At 44.1% G+C, this 16,646-nt stretch overlaps 1 protein-coding gene across 5 annotated transcripts in view; it reads right to left on the reverse strand.

The window, feature by feature from the left end:
- The window catches only part of TCTN2 (tectonic family member 2), a 30,803-nt gene extending 17,231 nt beyond the window's left edge, over window positions 1-13,572 (reverse strand). For 2 of the 5 annotated variants that reach the window (XM_047828660.1, XM_047828664.1), the window contains exons 1-8: window positions 13,397-13,572; window positions 13,159-13,266; window positions 12,597-12,685; window positions 11,577-11,772; window positions 7,931-8,031; window positions 2,763-3,004; window positions 2,249-2,375; window positions 1,076-1,217 (exon numbers count right to left, since the gene is read on the reverse strand). In XM_047828660.1, the coding sequence (XP_047684616.1) occupies window positions 1,076-1,217; window positions 2,249-2,375; window positions 2,763-3,004; window positions 7,931-8,031; window positions 11,577-11,772; window positions 12,597-12,685; window positions 13,159-13,266; window positions 13,397-13,478 (1,087 nt within the window). In that variant the 5' untranslated portion in view covers window positions 13,479-13,572. The remainder of the gene's footprint in view (window positions 1-1,075; window positions 1,218-2,248; window positions 2,376-2,762; window positions 3,005-7,930; window positions 8,032-11,576; window positions 11,773-12,596; window positions 12,686-13,158; window positions 13,267-13,396) is intronic. The other 3 variants (XM_047828663.1, XM_047828661.1, XM_047828662.1) reach the window with 3 other exon arrangements.
- Window positions 13,573-16,646: the final 3,074 nt, after the last annotated feature.

A 16,646-nucleotide genomic window follows, 5' to 3' on the forward strand; every position in this document is an offset into this window, starting at 1 on the left:
AGAGGCTGCTGGTGGGTGGGGGGGGGGGGGTGTCCTTTAGGGGGAGGAAATGTTTTAGAACTAGACAGAGGTGATGGTGGCACAGCATTGTGTATGTACTAAATGCCACTGAATTGTACACTTCAAAATGGTTGACTTTAGGGGCACCTGGGTGGCTCAGTTGGTTAAGCATCTGACTCTTGATTTCAGCTCGGGTCATGATCTCACAGCGGTTCATGAGATCGAGCCCCACGTTAGGCTCTGCACAGCGCGGAGACCTCTTGGGATTCTCTCTCTTCCTCTCTCTCTCTCAACATAATATAAATAAAAGTAACATTTAAAATGGTTGATTTTACGTTAGGTGAATTTTGCCTCAATTTTTTTTTATTTATTTTTTGGGGGCGCCTGGGTGGTGTAGTCGGTTAAGCGTCCAACTTCAGCCAGGTCACGATCTCGCGGTCCGTGAGTTCGAGCCCCGCGTCAGGCTCTGGGCTGATGGCTCGGAGCCTGGAGCCTGTTTCCGATTCTGTGTCTCCCTCTCTCTCTGCCCCTCCCCCGTTCATGCTCTGTCTCTCTCTGTCCCAAAAATAAATAAACGTTGAAAAAAAAATTTTTTTTAAATAAATAAATAAAAATAAATAAAATGGTTGATTTTACGTTAGGTGAATTTTGCCTCAATTTTTATTTATTTATTTTTTTAGTGTTTATTTTTGCGAGAGAGAAACAGAGTGAGCACGGGAGAGGGGCAGAGAGAGAGGGAGACACAGAATCGGAGGCAGGTTCCAGGCTCTGAGCTGTCAGCACAAAGCCCGATGTGGAGCTTGAAATCACAGACTGCGAGATCGTGACCTGAGCCGAAACCAAGAGTCAGGCGCTTAACCGACTGAGCCACCCAGGCGTCCCTCAATTTTTAAAGAAGAACTAATATGCAATGTGCTATCCTATGGAACGGGACTTTTTCTGAAGAAAACACTTTCTTCGACGGACAACTGAAATATTTTAAATTGATCCAGTAGAAGTGATTTATACTCTCATGAGATCCCGGTTTCTGTCGACACTCGGGTCTGCGTTCTTTTTGCAAACCAACGCAACGTACCTCCCAGCACGCCATTCTTGATCTTCGCATTGATAATTCCATCTTGTTCCTGGGATACTTCCAAACTAGTGGCGCACTGCACATCGAAATTCTGAAGGAAAGCCACCGGTGCGTTCTGTAGGCACTGCCCAGCCAGGGACACCTGAGGGTGAGGGAGAATCCCAACAGGGCTGTGACTTCTCTTCGAATCATAAAACACAGACCAACATCTCACGCAAGCGCTCTTTCTGCGGCCTGCTCCTACCGGTGGCTTAGTTTCAATAACGACTAGTTCACTCGCTAGATGACCAACAAAGAAAATGATCTAGTTAATTTGCTACACAAAGTCTGGAAGCCTTTGTCACAATAAGTATTATTTAACGAAAACAAAGAAAATTCCCTGCTCTGCTCCATTGACTTTGCAGAAACATGATTATATTCAACTTCATTTTCTCTCCCTCATGACAACCATACTTTTGTTAAAACTGTAAAAAATGGATTCCTTAAACAGTGAAGAGAGACGATTTGGACTCCCGTGTTTTCTTTCCACAAATACTTTTTTCCTCGTGATTTGGGACTTAAAAAAATATTTCGGGGCACCTGGGTGGTTCAGTCGGTCGAGCATCCGACTTCCACTCAGGTCATGATTTCATAGTTCGTGGGTTTGAGTCCTGCATCGGGCTCTGTGCTGACAGCTCAGAGCCTGGAGCCTGCTTTAGATTCTGTGTCTCCCTCTCTCTCTCTGCCCCTCCCCTGCTCGTACTGTCTCTCTCTCTCTCCAAACTAAATAAAATATTTTTAAAAATAAATAAAAAAATAAAGATTTCACACAAAGCTCTATATAGCCTTGAGATATTTTTCAAAATCTCTGGACTATTACATTAGATTATATACTTATAGCTTACAAGAAATTGGCTGTGAAACTAACAGAAGTGCAGAATGGTAGTTATTTCCGGGGAAATTTATAGAATTTGTTTTGGTTGGTAAGTTCACTCTGAGATTTAGCAACGACAGTGGTTAATTTAAGAGAGACTATTAAAAATAAAATCCACAGGCCATAAAGAGTTGAGTACCTGGAAAGTCCACAGGAGAAATAACTTAGGATGAGATTTTTTAACAGCAGTGTAAGTCAAATTAACGACAGGAGGGGAAAATTTGTAAAAGGCCCTAGCATGTTAAAATTGAAATTATTACCTGCGGAATGGTAAAATATGCCTTGTCCACAGTCATGATTGGATCTCCTTGTTTGTAACCGAAGTCTGAGAAGTCTCTCAGATCAGTATGCAGATACACTTCGGCGGAAGCCTGTGGCCTAGAGGAACTGTAAATCGATGAGGCTTATCACTACTCCTTCTGGCCAGTATCTGCTAAAAACAATTCTTCTTGCATTTTCTTTTTTTTACTTTTTTAATTACAAAAATATTTGTACTAAAAGCCAAAAAGCTGTACACTGGAAAGTGGTTAGTGGTTAATTTTATGCTCCGTGAATTTTACTTCAATGATAATAATAATAAAGTTGTAAAATTTCAACATGACAGAAAGGTACCAGAAAGAAACTGAGGCCCCTGTGAGCCCACCACCGGTTTCCCAAACCCAGATAATCACTATTCACCGTTAGTGGTAACTGACCAATTTCCTTTGGGTGAGGCCCAATTCTCTCAAAGGCTTAACACAAAACAAAGTCGCTAACGGACGTGGAAGACTGAACCTCATGTTGAGGACCTGGGGGGCCCGTGGGGGCCCCAACACGCACACGGAGCCGTGGTAGAAGTAGCCCAGGAAGGGCGAGTTGGCCAGCGGCGACTGCACACACAGGAACGGGAACCAGCCAGGGGCCTCCGGCGCCCCCTGCGCGGAGCACAGCTGGTCAAACAGAGGGTTGACATCGCCTCCAAAAACGCCGGTGAAACAGGCCTCTCTGAACAGTCCTGTGAGATCCGACGAGCATTCCTTGGAAGGAAACGTGAAGGAGCGGTGAGCAGACAGAAGCTTCTGGGGTGCCCGCCACCAGCTCTCAGGGGAAGAGGACACCACCGAGGAAGATGAAACAACACGGTGCCCATCCAGGCTGCCAGTGCTATGTCTCACAGAAAGTAAAATCCTGCTAGAATTTCTCTCCTCAGCTCCCTACGAGCCTCCAAGTCAGTAATTTCAGGCCTTCGAGGGAACCACATCCTTACTGGGGACATAGATGTGCCCACAAAAAAACAAAAACAAACAAACAAGCAAAAGTATGAAGAGAAGAAAATATGGAAGACACTCCAAGTGGGGAACAAAACAGAGTAAACTTCCCTTTTTAATTGTCATCACCATCCAAACCCCTAGCCCAGAGAAACCTAAAGACATCTCGAGTTAGGGCAAACAGTCCGTATTCCCTAAGAAACCTTAAGGCCATTGCTGTATTATAACACGACCCAATTAATGTCACCAAGAAGTGACTTCATTCCTGCATTCGGTTGTTCATCCATTTTCTTCCCCCATTTCACAGAGGACTCAGAGAACTAAAAGTTAAAAATGTCCCGAATCCTTTGTTCCCTGACAGTAGGAAAATAACTTTTTTTAAATTTTTTTTCAATGTTTATTCATTTTTGAGAGACAGACACAGAGCATGAGTGGGGGAGGGGCAGAGAGAGAGGGAGACACAGAATCCGAAGCAGGCTCCAGGCTCTGAGCTGTCAGCACAGCGCCCGATGCCGGGTTCGAACCCACAGGCCACGAGATCATGACCTGAGCCCAAGTCGGACGCTTAACCGACTGAGCCACCCAGGCGCCCCGGAAAATAACCTTTAAACAAGAACAATTCAAATTGAAAAATTGATCATGTCTGCAGTGATAAGTTGCAGCTGTCCAAAGACATCACTGACCCAGATACTAAACACTGCCAGGGGCTGGTGCTGTGTATATCGATACCATATACGACAAACACGAAAGAGGTTAGAAACAGGGCACAGCACTGCAGTCTGCAAGAAAGAGGAAGAGAACACCATATGTTTCTATTGATATTGACAGACGATATGCTCTATTCTTAAATTAAATATAATTGTTATTATAAGTGCAATTGTTGGTGTGAGAGTTACAATATAAATAAAGGTCCTAAACTTTCCTTTTCTGTTTTGTAAAACCAACCACGATATAATTGCACTCATCCAAAAACAGGAGTGACTGGGGCCACAGTAAACGTGCCTCTTTTGCAACTCTCATTCCTCTTAAATCTCAGATAAGGATTAAAAATGTGTATTTGAGGAGGGGCACCGTGGTGGCTCAGTCGGTTAAGTATCTGACTCTTGATATCGACTCAGGTCATAATCTCATGGTTTGTGAGTTTGAGCCCCACGTTCGGCTCTGCGCTGACAGCACGGAGCCTGCTTGGGATTCTCTCTCTGCCTTTCTCTCTCTCCCTCTCTCTCAAAATAAATAAATAAATAAACTTAAAAAAAAAATATATATATATATATATGTATTTGACCTGGATCAGGCAACTTTTTCTAGATATGACACTAAAAGCACAAGCAACAAAAGAAAAACTTGATTAATCGAATTTCAACAAATTTAAAAAAACTTTTGGGCTTCAAAGGACACCAACAAGCAAGCAGACACCTACACAATGGGAGATGTTTGTCGCGAATCATATACCTGATTTGGGACTAGTATCCAGAAGGTATAATGAATTCTTATAGTTTAACAACAAAAAGACAACCCGATTGAAAAATGGGCAAAGGAGGGAAAGAAATGAGAGCTTTCCGCCTAAGGTCAGGAACACAAGAGAGATGTCCACTCTCACCACTGTTATTCAACATAGTACTGGAAGTCCTAGCCTCTGCAGTCAGACAACACAAAGGAATAAAAGGCATCCAAAGCGGCCAGGAGGAGGTCAAACTTTCACTCTTTGCAGATGACATATACTGTATATGGAAAACCCAAGAGTCCACCAAAATACTGCTAGAACTGATCCATGAATTCAGCAGAGTCACAGGATATAAAATCAACGCACAGAAATTGGTTGCATTCCTATACATCAATAATGAAGCGACAGAGAGAGACATCAAGGAATCGACCCCACTTACAATTGCACCAACAACCATAAAATACCTAGGAATAAACCTCACCAAAGAGGTGAAAAATCTATACACTGAAAACTATATAGGAAGCTTACGAAAGAAATTGAAGAACCCACACAAAAAATGGAAAAATATTCCATGCTCCTGGATAGGAAGAACAAATATTGTTAAAATGTCAATACTACCCAAAGCAATCTACATATTCAATGCAATCCCTATGAAAATAAGACCGGCATTCTTCACAAGAGCTAGCACAAACAATCCTAAAATCTGTATGGAACCAGAAAAGGCCCCGAATGGCCAAAGTAATGTTGAAAAAGAAAACCAAAGCTGAAGGCATCACAATTCCAGACTTCAAGATGAATTACAAAGCTGTCATCATCAAGACAGCATGGTACTGGCACAAGAACAGACACTCGGATCAATGGAACAGAATAGAGAACCCAGAAATGGACCCACAAACGAATGGCCACCTAATCTTTGACGAAGCGGGAAAGAATATCCAATGGAATAAAGACAGCCTCTTCAGCAAGTGGTGCTGGGAAAACTGGACAGAGACATGCAGAAAAATGAACCTAGACCACTTTCTTACACCAAACACAAAAATAAACTCCAAATGGATGAAAGACCAAATGTAAGACAGGAAGCCATCAAAATCCTAGAGAAGAAAGCAGATAAAAACCTCTTTGCCGTACGACTCAGCAATGGCACTACTAGGTACCTATGCAAGGGCTACAGGTGTGCTGTTTCAAATGGGCACATGCACCCCAATGTTTATAGCAGCGCTGTCATAGCCAAAGCATGGAAAGAGCCCAAATGTCCACTGACAGATAAATGGATAAAGAAGATGTGGTATATATATACAACAGAGTATTACTCGGCGAACAAAAAGAATGAAATCTTGCCATTTGCAACAACATGGATGGAACAAGAGGGTATTACGCTAAGTGAAATTAGCCAGACAGAGAAAGACAAATATCCTATGACTTCGCTCATACGAGGAATTTAAGATACAAAACAGATGAACATAAGGAAAGGGAAGCAAAAATAATATAAAAACAGGGAGGGGGACAAAACGTAAAAGACTCTTAAATATAGAGAACAAACAGAGGGCTGTTGGAGGGGGTGTGGGACGGGGGATGGGCTGAATGGGGAAGGGGCACTAAGGAATCTACTCCTGAAATCATTGTTGCACTCTATGCTAACTAATTTGGATGTAAATTCAAAAATAAATTAGTTAATTTTAAAAAATGGGCAAAGGATCTAAAGCGACATTTTTTCAAAGAGATAAAAATGGCCAACAAGCACATCGAAAGATGTTCAACATCATTTGCCACTACGGAAATACAAGTCAAAATCACAATGAAATACCACTTCACACCCACTGGGATGGCTATCATCAAAAAGACTGTAACAAACGTAGATGAGGACATGGAAAAAACCGCAATCCTACACTGCTGATGCAAACGTAAAAACCATGCAGCCACTTTGGAAAACGGTTCCTCAAAAGGTTAAACACACAGTTCCTATAGGACAGAGCAACTCCACCCCTAGGTAATACATCCAAGAGAAATGGAAACACACGTCCAAACCAAAACTTGCACACAAATGGTCACGGAAGCTTCATTCGTAACAGCCAAAAAGCGAAAGCCATCCAAGCATCCATCGGCTGATGAATGGATTGGCAACATACGGTCTGTCCATGCGACGGAATGTGACTCGGCCATAAAAAGGGACAAAAACAGGGGCGCCTGGGTGGCGCAGTCGGTTAAGCGTCCGACTTCAACCAGGTCACGATCTCGCGGTCCGTGAGTTCGAGCCCCGCGTCGGGCTCTGGGCTGATGGCTCAGAGCCTGGAGCCTGTTTCCGATTCTGTGTCTCCCTCTCTCTCTGCCCCTCCCCTGTTCATGCTCTGTCTCTCTCTGTCCCAAAAATAAATAAACGTTGAAAAAAAAAAATTTTTTAAAAAAAAAAGGGACAAAAACAGACACCGGCCACAAGGCGGATGACCCTTGGACACAAGATGCTGGGTGAAAGAAGCTAGACACAGAAGGCCACATACAAGAGGAATCTGCTTATGTGCCGTGTCTGGAACAGGCTAGTCCACAGAGCCTAACAGCAGGTGAAGAAGGGCCTGGGGATGAGCTGAGGCCAGGGAACGGGAGAGATCGCAGAGGGCCACAAGGTTTCCAGTTGGGGTGATGGAAATGTTCTCAAATTGGATTGCCATGAGGGTCGTGCACCTCTACACATTTGCCCAAAAAAAAAAAAAAAAAAAAAATCACTGAAATAATGTATTTTCCTTCCTTTTTATCTTTTCGTGAAGACTTCTCAATAACGTAGTAAAACCATCCTCAGTATAATCATCTCAATCATGACCTTCGCCAAAGAGATACATTTTTTCTTCCATAAATAAGACTGACTGGGCTAGATAAGAAAATATTCAATTTGAAAACAATCTGCGGGGCATCTGGGTGACTCAGCCAGTTAACCGTCCGACTCCTGATTTCAGCCCAGGTCACCATCTCACATTTCGTGGGTTCAAGACCCACATTGGGCTCCACGCTGATGGCACAGAGCTTGCTTGGGATTCTCTCTCTGCCCCTACCCTGCTTGTGCTCTGTCTGTCTGTCTCTCTCTCTCTCTCAAAATAAATGAATAAACTTTAAAAAAAAAAAGTTAAAAAAAAAACAATCTACAACACAAAACACAATCTTACTTTTCAAAGCCCATCTATGAAAAAGCTGTATGGGGAACTGTATCCTTTACATGCTATTGGGGATAGTAACCTTTGTACCCGTAATCGAAAAGAGCTTACCTGGTCACAGCAGCAGCGAACGTCACAGGCCCCAGCGGTCAAATTACAAGGACAAGGACCCAGGGGTTGATACACCTGGTTGGGAATAACAGTCACATTCTCTGAAAAGTACAAACGACAGAGAAGTCCAGCCATGAAACACTCTGACAAAGCATTGCCACATTTTTTTTTAATTTTTTTTTTTTCAACATTTATTTATTTTGGGGACAGAGAGAGACAGAGCATGAACGGGGGAGGGGCAGAGAGAGAGGGAGACACAGAATCGGAAACAGGCTCCAGGCTCTGAACCATCAGCCCAGAGCCTGATGCGGGGCTCGAACTCACGGACCGCGAGATCGTGACCTGGCTGAAGTCGGACGCTTAACCGACTACGCCACCCAGGCGCCCCAGCATTGCCACATTTTTGATACTCGAAAGAAAGCCGGATCATTGTTTTACAAATCACCAGGACCAAATATTACATATTAAGGAATCCCTGAGTTATGCATAAACCCTATCTGGGCCTGTATCTACTACTCCAACAAAAACCCAAATATAGGAAAATACGCTAATTATAACAAAATGAAGTCACGCTTGATCTTAAAGATAATCATGACTAAAATTTACAAGTTAGGATAAAGGTAACGCACTGACTTTATTTTTCAATACACTGAACAATCCTTTTCATAACACAGACTGACATTACCCATTGACCCCTTCAAATGCATTACCTCTTCCAGCAGATAAAACCGAAGCCATGAGGACATTTCAGAGACATTATCTGGGGGCCCATTTGGCCACAAGATCATGTCTAATCATGCTACCTGTTCAACCTCATGTCCTATCGCACTGCAGACCCAACTCTTTACATCCTGATTCTAGCTCAAGTGTGGAAGTGTGGGGGAAATTAATAATTTTTACATGAATTGGAAAAGGAATACATCACATTACATTTCAACCTCCTAATTCAGAATCCAGACAGTAATGTTTCCAGTTCCCCTGCGACAATTTATCAGATAAATTTTACTTTGAAACTTTACTTTTGTCCTAAGATTGGGTACATGTTGAAAAACTACGTAGCACTGGGTGTTGTATGGAAGCCAATTTGACAATAAATTTCATATATGAAAGAAAGAAAGAAAGAAAGAAAGAAAGACCGATATAGTAGTTTAAAAAAAAAAAAAGAAAAACTACGTAGCAATCACTTATAACAGTTAACTTCAATGACATGACAGTTAAAGCATCTCAAAAACAGCTAATTATGCAGAATTCTATGCTAGAATATAGTAGAACCCCAGTATGTCAATGGTCTCAGGAATAAGGAGAAGGTCTGAGTAACATAGTCTGTTACTCAGGCAAGGGTCTGGCCATTAGTATAATCAAACCAGTGGAATAAAAACAGGGCATTTTAGAATAGGGTTTTACTATGCGATATATAGGTAGGTATCTGTGCATCTACCTATATGTCTCCTACGCCATTTGCTACCTTGATTGTTCCTAGGCATACCACGTACCTCCCATCTGTCCTTCCGTCCTTGTTCTCGTTCTGATCTCTGTCTGACTGGGTGCAAAATTTTTCATACCTTCATGGGGTCAGAGCGAACATCTCATAACTACCAATACACAGAGTCTAATTTTCCTAAGTTTGGCTATTTATACAAAGACGTTCTGATCTATTACCTAAATGCAGCCAAGCATATTTTTTAAAAAGAAGAAAAGTCACCACGTTGAATGGTACAGCTACTAATCCTTTCTGTAGATTTTTTTCAGTACCCCCTGAATATTATTTTTTGGCTTTAAATTTTAAGCATTAGAGAATGTTTTTTGGTTTTTTTCTCCTAAAAACAAAACTTTAGACCTTTAAATTGGCCACAGATGCACATGTTCAAAAAACTCAAGAGGAGGCACCTGGGTGGCTTTGTCGGTTAAGCATCTGACTTTGGCTCAGGTCATGATCTCATGGTTCATGGGTTTGAGCCCCGCATCGGGCTCTGTGCTGACAACTCGGAGCCTAGAGCCTGCTTCGGATTCTGTGTGTGTGTGTGTGTGTGTGTGTGTGTGTGTGTGTGTGTGTGTGTGTCTGACCCTCCCAGCTTGTGCTCTGTCTCAAAATTAAATAAATAAACTTTTAAAAAAAATTTAACAAAAAAACTTCAAGAGGATCTAAAAACAGGTACACAGTGAAGTCCTCCCAGCCAGCCCTTCCTGTTCCCACACCACTTGCCCAAATGGCCCTACATGGTTAGCTTCTCAGATAGCCTCCAGAACTTCCGTATGCAAATATATAGTCTCACTCCATGCTATAAGCACCCGCGTGCGGCTGCTTTTTGCACTTGGTAATAGATCTTGGAGATGTTTCCGCGTAAGCACACTGAAGGCAGGGTGGCCCAATGGATGGCACCGTCTGAACATATCTAACCCTCCTCAACTTCCAAAATCACAAGGGGGATCACAGTGAGGGGATGTGATAAGGGAAGCGACAGTGTGGGAGTCTCAAAATGACAAGTGACAGACCTTCGCTACTGAGGACGAACGCTTCTCCCTTCATCCCGGGGGACTGCAAAGGCAAGAGTTGCTAGCGTTGACTGCAGGAGACAGGGAACATGGTGGTGGCACCTATCAAAGTGGACCTTCAACACTGGCACAGCTACATTCTACATTCTGTCGTTCTTAGAAAACCTGCCGTGTGAACGGGAGAAGACCACAAGGCCATTTTCGTGTCCAAAAGCAGACGTGCGCGGTGATATTTGCTCTAGCTACACACCGCACGCTGGAAGTGACTCAGATTCCATCAGTAAGAGACTAGTCAAATACACAACGGTATCTGCACGCGATGGAATATTATGCAGCTATTAAAAAGAATGAGGTGAACCTACATGCGTTTATATGGAACTTATTTATTTTTTTACCAATTTTTTTAATGTTTACTTATTTTTGAGAGAGGGAGAGACAGAGTGCAAACGGGGGAGGGTCAGAGAGAGAGGGAGACACAGAATCTGAAACAGGCTCCAGGCTCCAAGCTGTCAGCACAGAGCCCGACGCGGGACTCGAACCCACGAACCGTGAGATCATGACCTGAGCCAGATTCGGACATTCAACCAACAGAGCCATCCAGGTGCCCCTATATGGAATTTATTTGTAAAAGGCATAGAATAGTGAACTGTGTGTTATTAGTGTGTGTATGTATTGTTTTTGAAACAAGAGAATACCACAAGCTTCCATAAGCATAAATTAATAGGCTGACACTAGAAAGGGAGCTGGAGGTCCAAAGCTTTCACTGAAAATCTACTGGTTTTTTGTTTGTTTGGTTGGTTTTTTGGTTTCTTTGTTTTGTTTTTTGTAAACTCCTTCATTAATCTTTCCCTTGACTTTTTTTTTTTTTTTGGTTTTGGTTTTAAGATGGAGTCATAAGAATCAAGACACAGAAACAAACCTCACTTTCTCCCTTTCGGGCAGTCTACAAAGATACAAACGGCACAGCGGAATAACATAGATCCTAATTAAGTGCAATAACGCAAAGTAGAAACTTCTAAAATAAGAAAATTAAACAAAAGGAAAGTAGGCTGAAGAAGGCAACACTGACTCCAGAGCAAAGCGTACAAAGGGCACGGCACGCACTCAGAACCCGACAGACAACGTTTGGTGTGAATGTTTGGACTTGACTTGCCTGATGCATTCCGGGCCGAAGAAGAGTTGGCGTAAATCTCCACTCGAATGAGCAGATGTGCTAAACAGGATGAATTGTGAGAAGCCGAAACCAGAAGAGTTTGGACAATACACGGGGGCTCTGAGAAGGGATCTGTCTCGTTAGCGGAACACCCCTGCAGACCCCTCTTCAGCCTCACTGTCACATCCAACGCGCTCTGAAAGGAAAAGTCACTGCACTTTTTAAGGTGACTCAACACAGCATGGATAATTATAAGAACACACAACGGAAAACACAGTAAAATCACACAGCTGCCTCGGTTCACTTTACGAAAGGAAAACCGTACGCAAAGCTGCCATCACTCAGCCGGTAAACCTCTGGCGATTCGTAAGCCCTGATTCCTAATCCTCAGTTTAACAGAAAAGCAAGCAAGTCTGATAAATTAACTCAGTTTGTCCAGCATCTTTTTAGTTTTTCTTTTTTATCTTCCTATCAGCATATCAGCAGAAGACTACACACATTAAAAAGTCAATGAAAAGAGTCCCCAGTTCCTGGGGTGCACGCAGTCGCTTTCTCGTCCATATTTCCATCGCTGATGTCTTGCACATACTAGGCATTCAATAAAACATTTATTAAATGAGAGTTGCTGGTTTTTTTAAGTAGCCTCCATGCCCAGCATAGAGCCCAACGCAGGGCTTGAACTCACGAACCGTGAGATCAAGACCTGAGCTGAGGTCAAGATTTCTGAGTCACAGATCCATTTGAAAATCTGATGGAAGCTGGCAACCATCTCATGAGAAAAATGCACACACACATAATGTTACACACAATTTCAGTGAGTTCACAAACTTCTTGAAACCCGTCCAAGGACCGCTAGCCCTACCGTAAGCACCTCTGGGCTGGAGGGGCATCTCCTCGATCTGGTAACCCGTAGTTTCACGGTGGTTCCAAGCACAGACAAAACCATACCTTGTCCAACCAAAACAGCACTGCAGAAACACTAAACGTGGGTCTCCGCAGACGCCCCGGGAAAAGTTTTACCTCTGGCCTTACCACACTGGGGGTCACAGTCAAGCTCCAGTCTCCGGTCTCATTGGTCAGCGCTCCACAAGCTGGAGTTGGCAATAAGCCTATGGGGGAGAAGATTAGGATGCAAGGAGGCAGTATTGCCCAGCAGCTAAGGGTGTGCATGCTGGAGTCAGGCTCCCTGGTTGGGAATCCTTTTCCAAGCCTGGGATTGGGCCCTTCACGAGCTGTGCGACTTTGGACAAGTAACAGCCTCTGCGAACTCTCGTGTCTTCATGTGTAACACGACATGAAAGTGTATTACTGTTCTTACTGGGGAAATGCAGTGATGCATGTAAACCACAGGAGACAGGCAGCTCAGTGAACGTGAGCCATTACTGTTCCAGGCTTTCTTTCACCAAGCCTGTCCGTCGGTCGCCTTTGGTCCACAGCAGCCCCCCATTCCTGCTCCCACGCCGACTTTGCAGTGGACAGCGGCCCGGGCCCCAGGGGATGCCACCTCCTGAGATGCCACCTCCTTGGGCAGCGTGGCCCTGGCCCAACCCCCCCCCCCCCCAGGGAGGGCCGGACTCCTTACCCTCCTTGTCCTGCAGCAAGGCCAGGGACACGGTCACATCCTCGGTGCCTCCGACCAGGGAAGCGCTGACCGCAGGGCCGGTCATACGGATGAAAGCAGGGATGAAAACTGGGCGGGAAAGAAGGGGAAGGGCGGAGTTACTAGTTGCAAGGGCACCCGAAGGAGTCCCAAATCTGGCCCGTTAAACGCCTCGTCCCCAACCCACCCGCCCTTCGGGGCCCTGCCCTGCCGTACACACCCAGGTCCCCCCACAGCGGCCTCAGGACGTCCAGCAGAAGGAGAAGCCCCAAGAGCAGAGGGGTCGGCGGCGGCAAGCCCATGCCTGGGGCTCGCGCGGCCCGCTTCACAAACCCGCTCCCGCGCTAGAAGCTGGGACGCTCTGTACGCGACGACCGGGCCCGCGCCGCCCCGCCGCCGCCATCTTGTCAAACCAACCGGAGCTATGGCAACCACCAATCGGCCTCGGGCCTGGAGGAGCGGCGGGCGGTGATTGGGTGGAATGCAGCAGAGAGCCCGCCCCCAACCCGGGGCCGCAGCATCCCGACCCCGCCCACGGGCCCTGCGCCTTTAAATCTCGATCCCGAAAAAGTTGGAGTCTGCGTCCCGTTTAAGAGAGTTAGTTCAGTCACGCACGCAAAAGCGAGCCTACCTACAGACACTGGCTTCTAAACAAGCTCCTTAATAAACGTCATTTTTATGGGGACTTTGGGAGAAGGACAAAAAGGGGATGAGGCTGCAGGGCTGTTGAATTGTTTTTATTATGATTCTCCCAGCGTTTTGAAGAGTGTTTTGCTGTTTGTATTTACCGCACAGAGCTGTCAGCACTCGAGAGCAGATCTGCTCGAAGAACACTAAACGTTTTGCCCAGCATTGGGGCAGACACAAAAGTATCCCAATTCTTACGTCACTAGCCTCAAAGCATCTCAGACATTATTATAGTGACGGCGTGCAGACGCTGAGGACGCTACGGGACCGGGGGCAGGTCACCTGACCTCTCTAAACTTGAGTTACCTCCTCTTTGGAAGGCAGATAATGGTCTCTCCCTGATAGGACAGTGTGAGGATCGGCAAACCTAACATTCTGAAAGCAATCTGAGAGCTGAGGTTCCACAAGTGCCCGGCACGGAGTTCCACCTTGTTCTTACGCTCTTGCCAAATCGTGGATTGTTGCAGCTGTAATCGGCATGATATCCCCACCACCAGCCCGCACGTCAGCTCCTCTTGGGGGATCGCAAAGTGTTTACATCTCCCGGTATATCTGGGAATAAAGCCTAGAACGTTGCCAACAGGGGGGGGGGGGTCATCACTTAACCTATTGCTGCTATTTACTCATCATTCCTGAACAAGAGAGTAAAAGCATTTTCACTGAGGAAAAATTTTGTGTTGAATGACTTTGAATCCCTGGGTCAAAATGCTTTCACTTTAGGGGAAACGTAAGAAAGTAATTTAGGCAAACACTGTTCCTGGGGGTGTTTTCAATGTACTACAAATCTTTATTTTCACGGAGTTCTACTTTGCTAGACCTTAACTTTGCTGCCATGCTGTCATATGTTCTACGCAGACATAGTACCATAGTTACCTGTATTGGCGTGTGTCGCTTGTCAGACACTCAAAATAAAAACATTTTAGTATTTAAGAGCATGTTACGGGTGCCTGGGTGGCTCACTCCGTTGAGCGTCCGACCTCGGCTCAGGCCATCATCTCACGGTCCGTGAGTTCGAGCCCCGCGTCGGGCTCTGGGCTGATGGCTCAGAGCCTGGAACCTGCTTCGGATTCTGTGTCTCCCTCTCTCTCTGACCCTCCCCCGTTCATGCTCTGTCTCTGTCTCAAAAATAAATAAAACGTTAAAAAATAATAATATTTTGGGAAGAGCACTGGGTGTTATATGGAAACCAATCTGACAATAAACTTCATATATTGAAAAATAAGAAAAACAAAAAAATAATAATAATAAAAGCATGTTATCATTTTTTGTCCTGATCAGAATAAACAGTATGTACTAAAAGTATGTTTTTATTTTCTGCTTTTGGTTGCATTAAGCTATTAGCCAGTAGTGAAATGAACTATGGATTCTAGGATTTACAATAAAAAAAAAAAAATAAGCTTCAAAAGTTTTTTTAAAAACTGTCATTTGTGAGGTACAATATTATTAAAATTAAATAGGAAACTTCTTAAAATTATTTGTAATCTGTTCTATTAATATAAAATGTAGGCATAAAGTTTCAACTACTAATGAAAAGCCCTGATTTTTAAATACTGTACTTCTTATATAAAAATGTCATTGATGGGGGCACCTGGGTGGCCAACTTTTGATTTCAGCTCATAATCTCACAGTTTGCGAGATCAAGCCCCCCTGTCAGCACAGAGCCTGTTTGGGATTCTCTCTACCTCTCTCTCTCTCTCTCTCTCTCTCTGCCCCTTCCTTGCTCATGCTCTCTCTTGAAAATAAATAAAAACAAACTTAAAAAAAAAAAAAGACAGGCAGTGTGACCTTCCTCTAGGAATTCTGCTTCAATGTTAGTATTTTAATTTAATGTTTATTTTTATTTTTTTAAATGTTTTTTAATGTTTATTTATTTCTGAGACAGAGAGCATGAGTGGGGGAGGGGCAGAGAGAGAGGGAGACACAGAATCCGAAGCAGGTTCCGGGCTCTGAGCTGTCAGCACAGAGCCCGACGCGGGGCTCGAACTCAGGAACCATGAGATCATGACCTGAGCCTAAATCAGATGCTTAACCCACTGAACCACCAGGCACCCCTCAATATTAATACTTAAGCTTAACAATGGCCTGACCTCCAGGATCCTGTAAGTCTCCTTTACCATATAAAAATTCCCCTGGAACCTCCTTTATCTCTCCCCTCCGCCCAAGATGTATGTTAGCAATCATCCTCCAAGCTTGGGGCCCACCGATCTACATCTGAAGGGTCTCATGACTGAGGTTTTACTAGACGCTAGTATATGACCTTTTCCTAACAGCAGGGAGCCCCAGGTCCTGGAAAGGTTGCTTCTAAATTCCTTAGAGACTTCCACTCTCCCTAATCCCCTCCCAACTTGAAAGTATACAACCAGTCACTCCTCACAGCCCCGGTGCAGCTTTCTGCCCACGGGTCCTGTACCTATGCTTTAATAAAACCACCCTTTTTGCACTGAAGAATTCTTTCTTGCCCATTTTCTCTGAACCCCAACATTTTCACATCATGTTTACTCTCTTCTCCATCACTGCTGGAAACGTTCCATGCACTCTTCCGGGAATCACTAACGGTCTTACAAATCATCTTTGGATGATTTGAAATAAACAAAATAACTGTTTTTAAAACATGGGAGCAGGAATCTTTTTGTAGATAAAGTCCAAGAGACTACCTTAGAATTGAGGATTGGATGATAGTTATAATATTTAACTATCTACTCAATAAGGGAATAATTTCATGGTTTTACAATTAACTATTATGGGATAATAAAGGTCCTACTTCTATGACATGAGAACATACA

This window comes from Prionailurus viverrinus, chromosome D3 (assembly GCF_022837055.1).
Source record: "Prionailurus viverrinus isolate Anna chromosome D3, UM_Priviv_1.0, whole genome shotgun sequence".
Taxonomy (NCBI): Eukaryota; Metazoa; Chordata; class Mammalia; order Carnivora; family Felidae; genus Prionailurus; species Prionailurus viverrinus.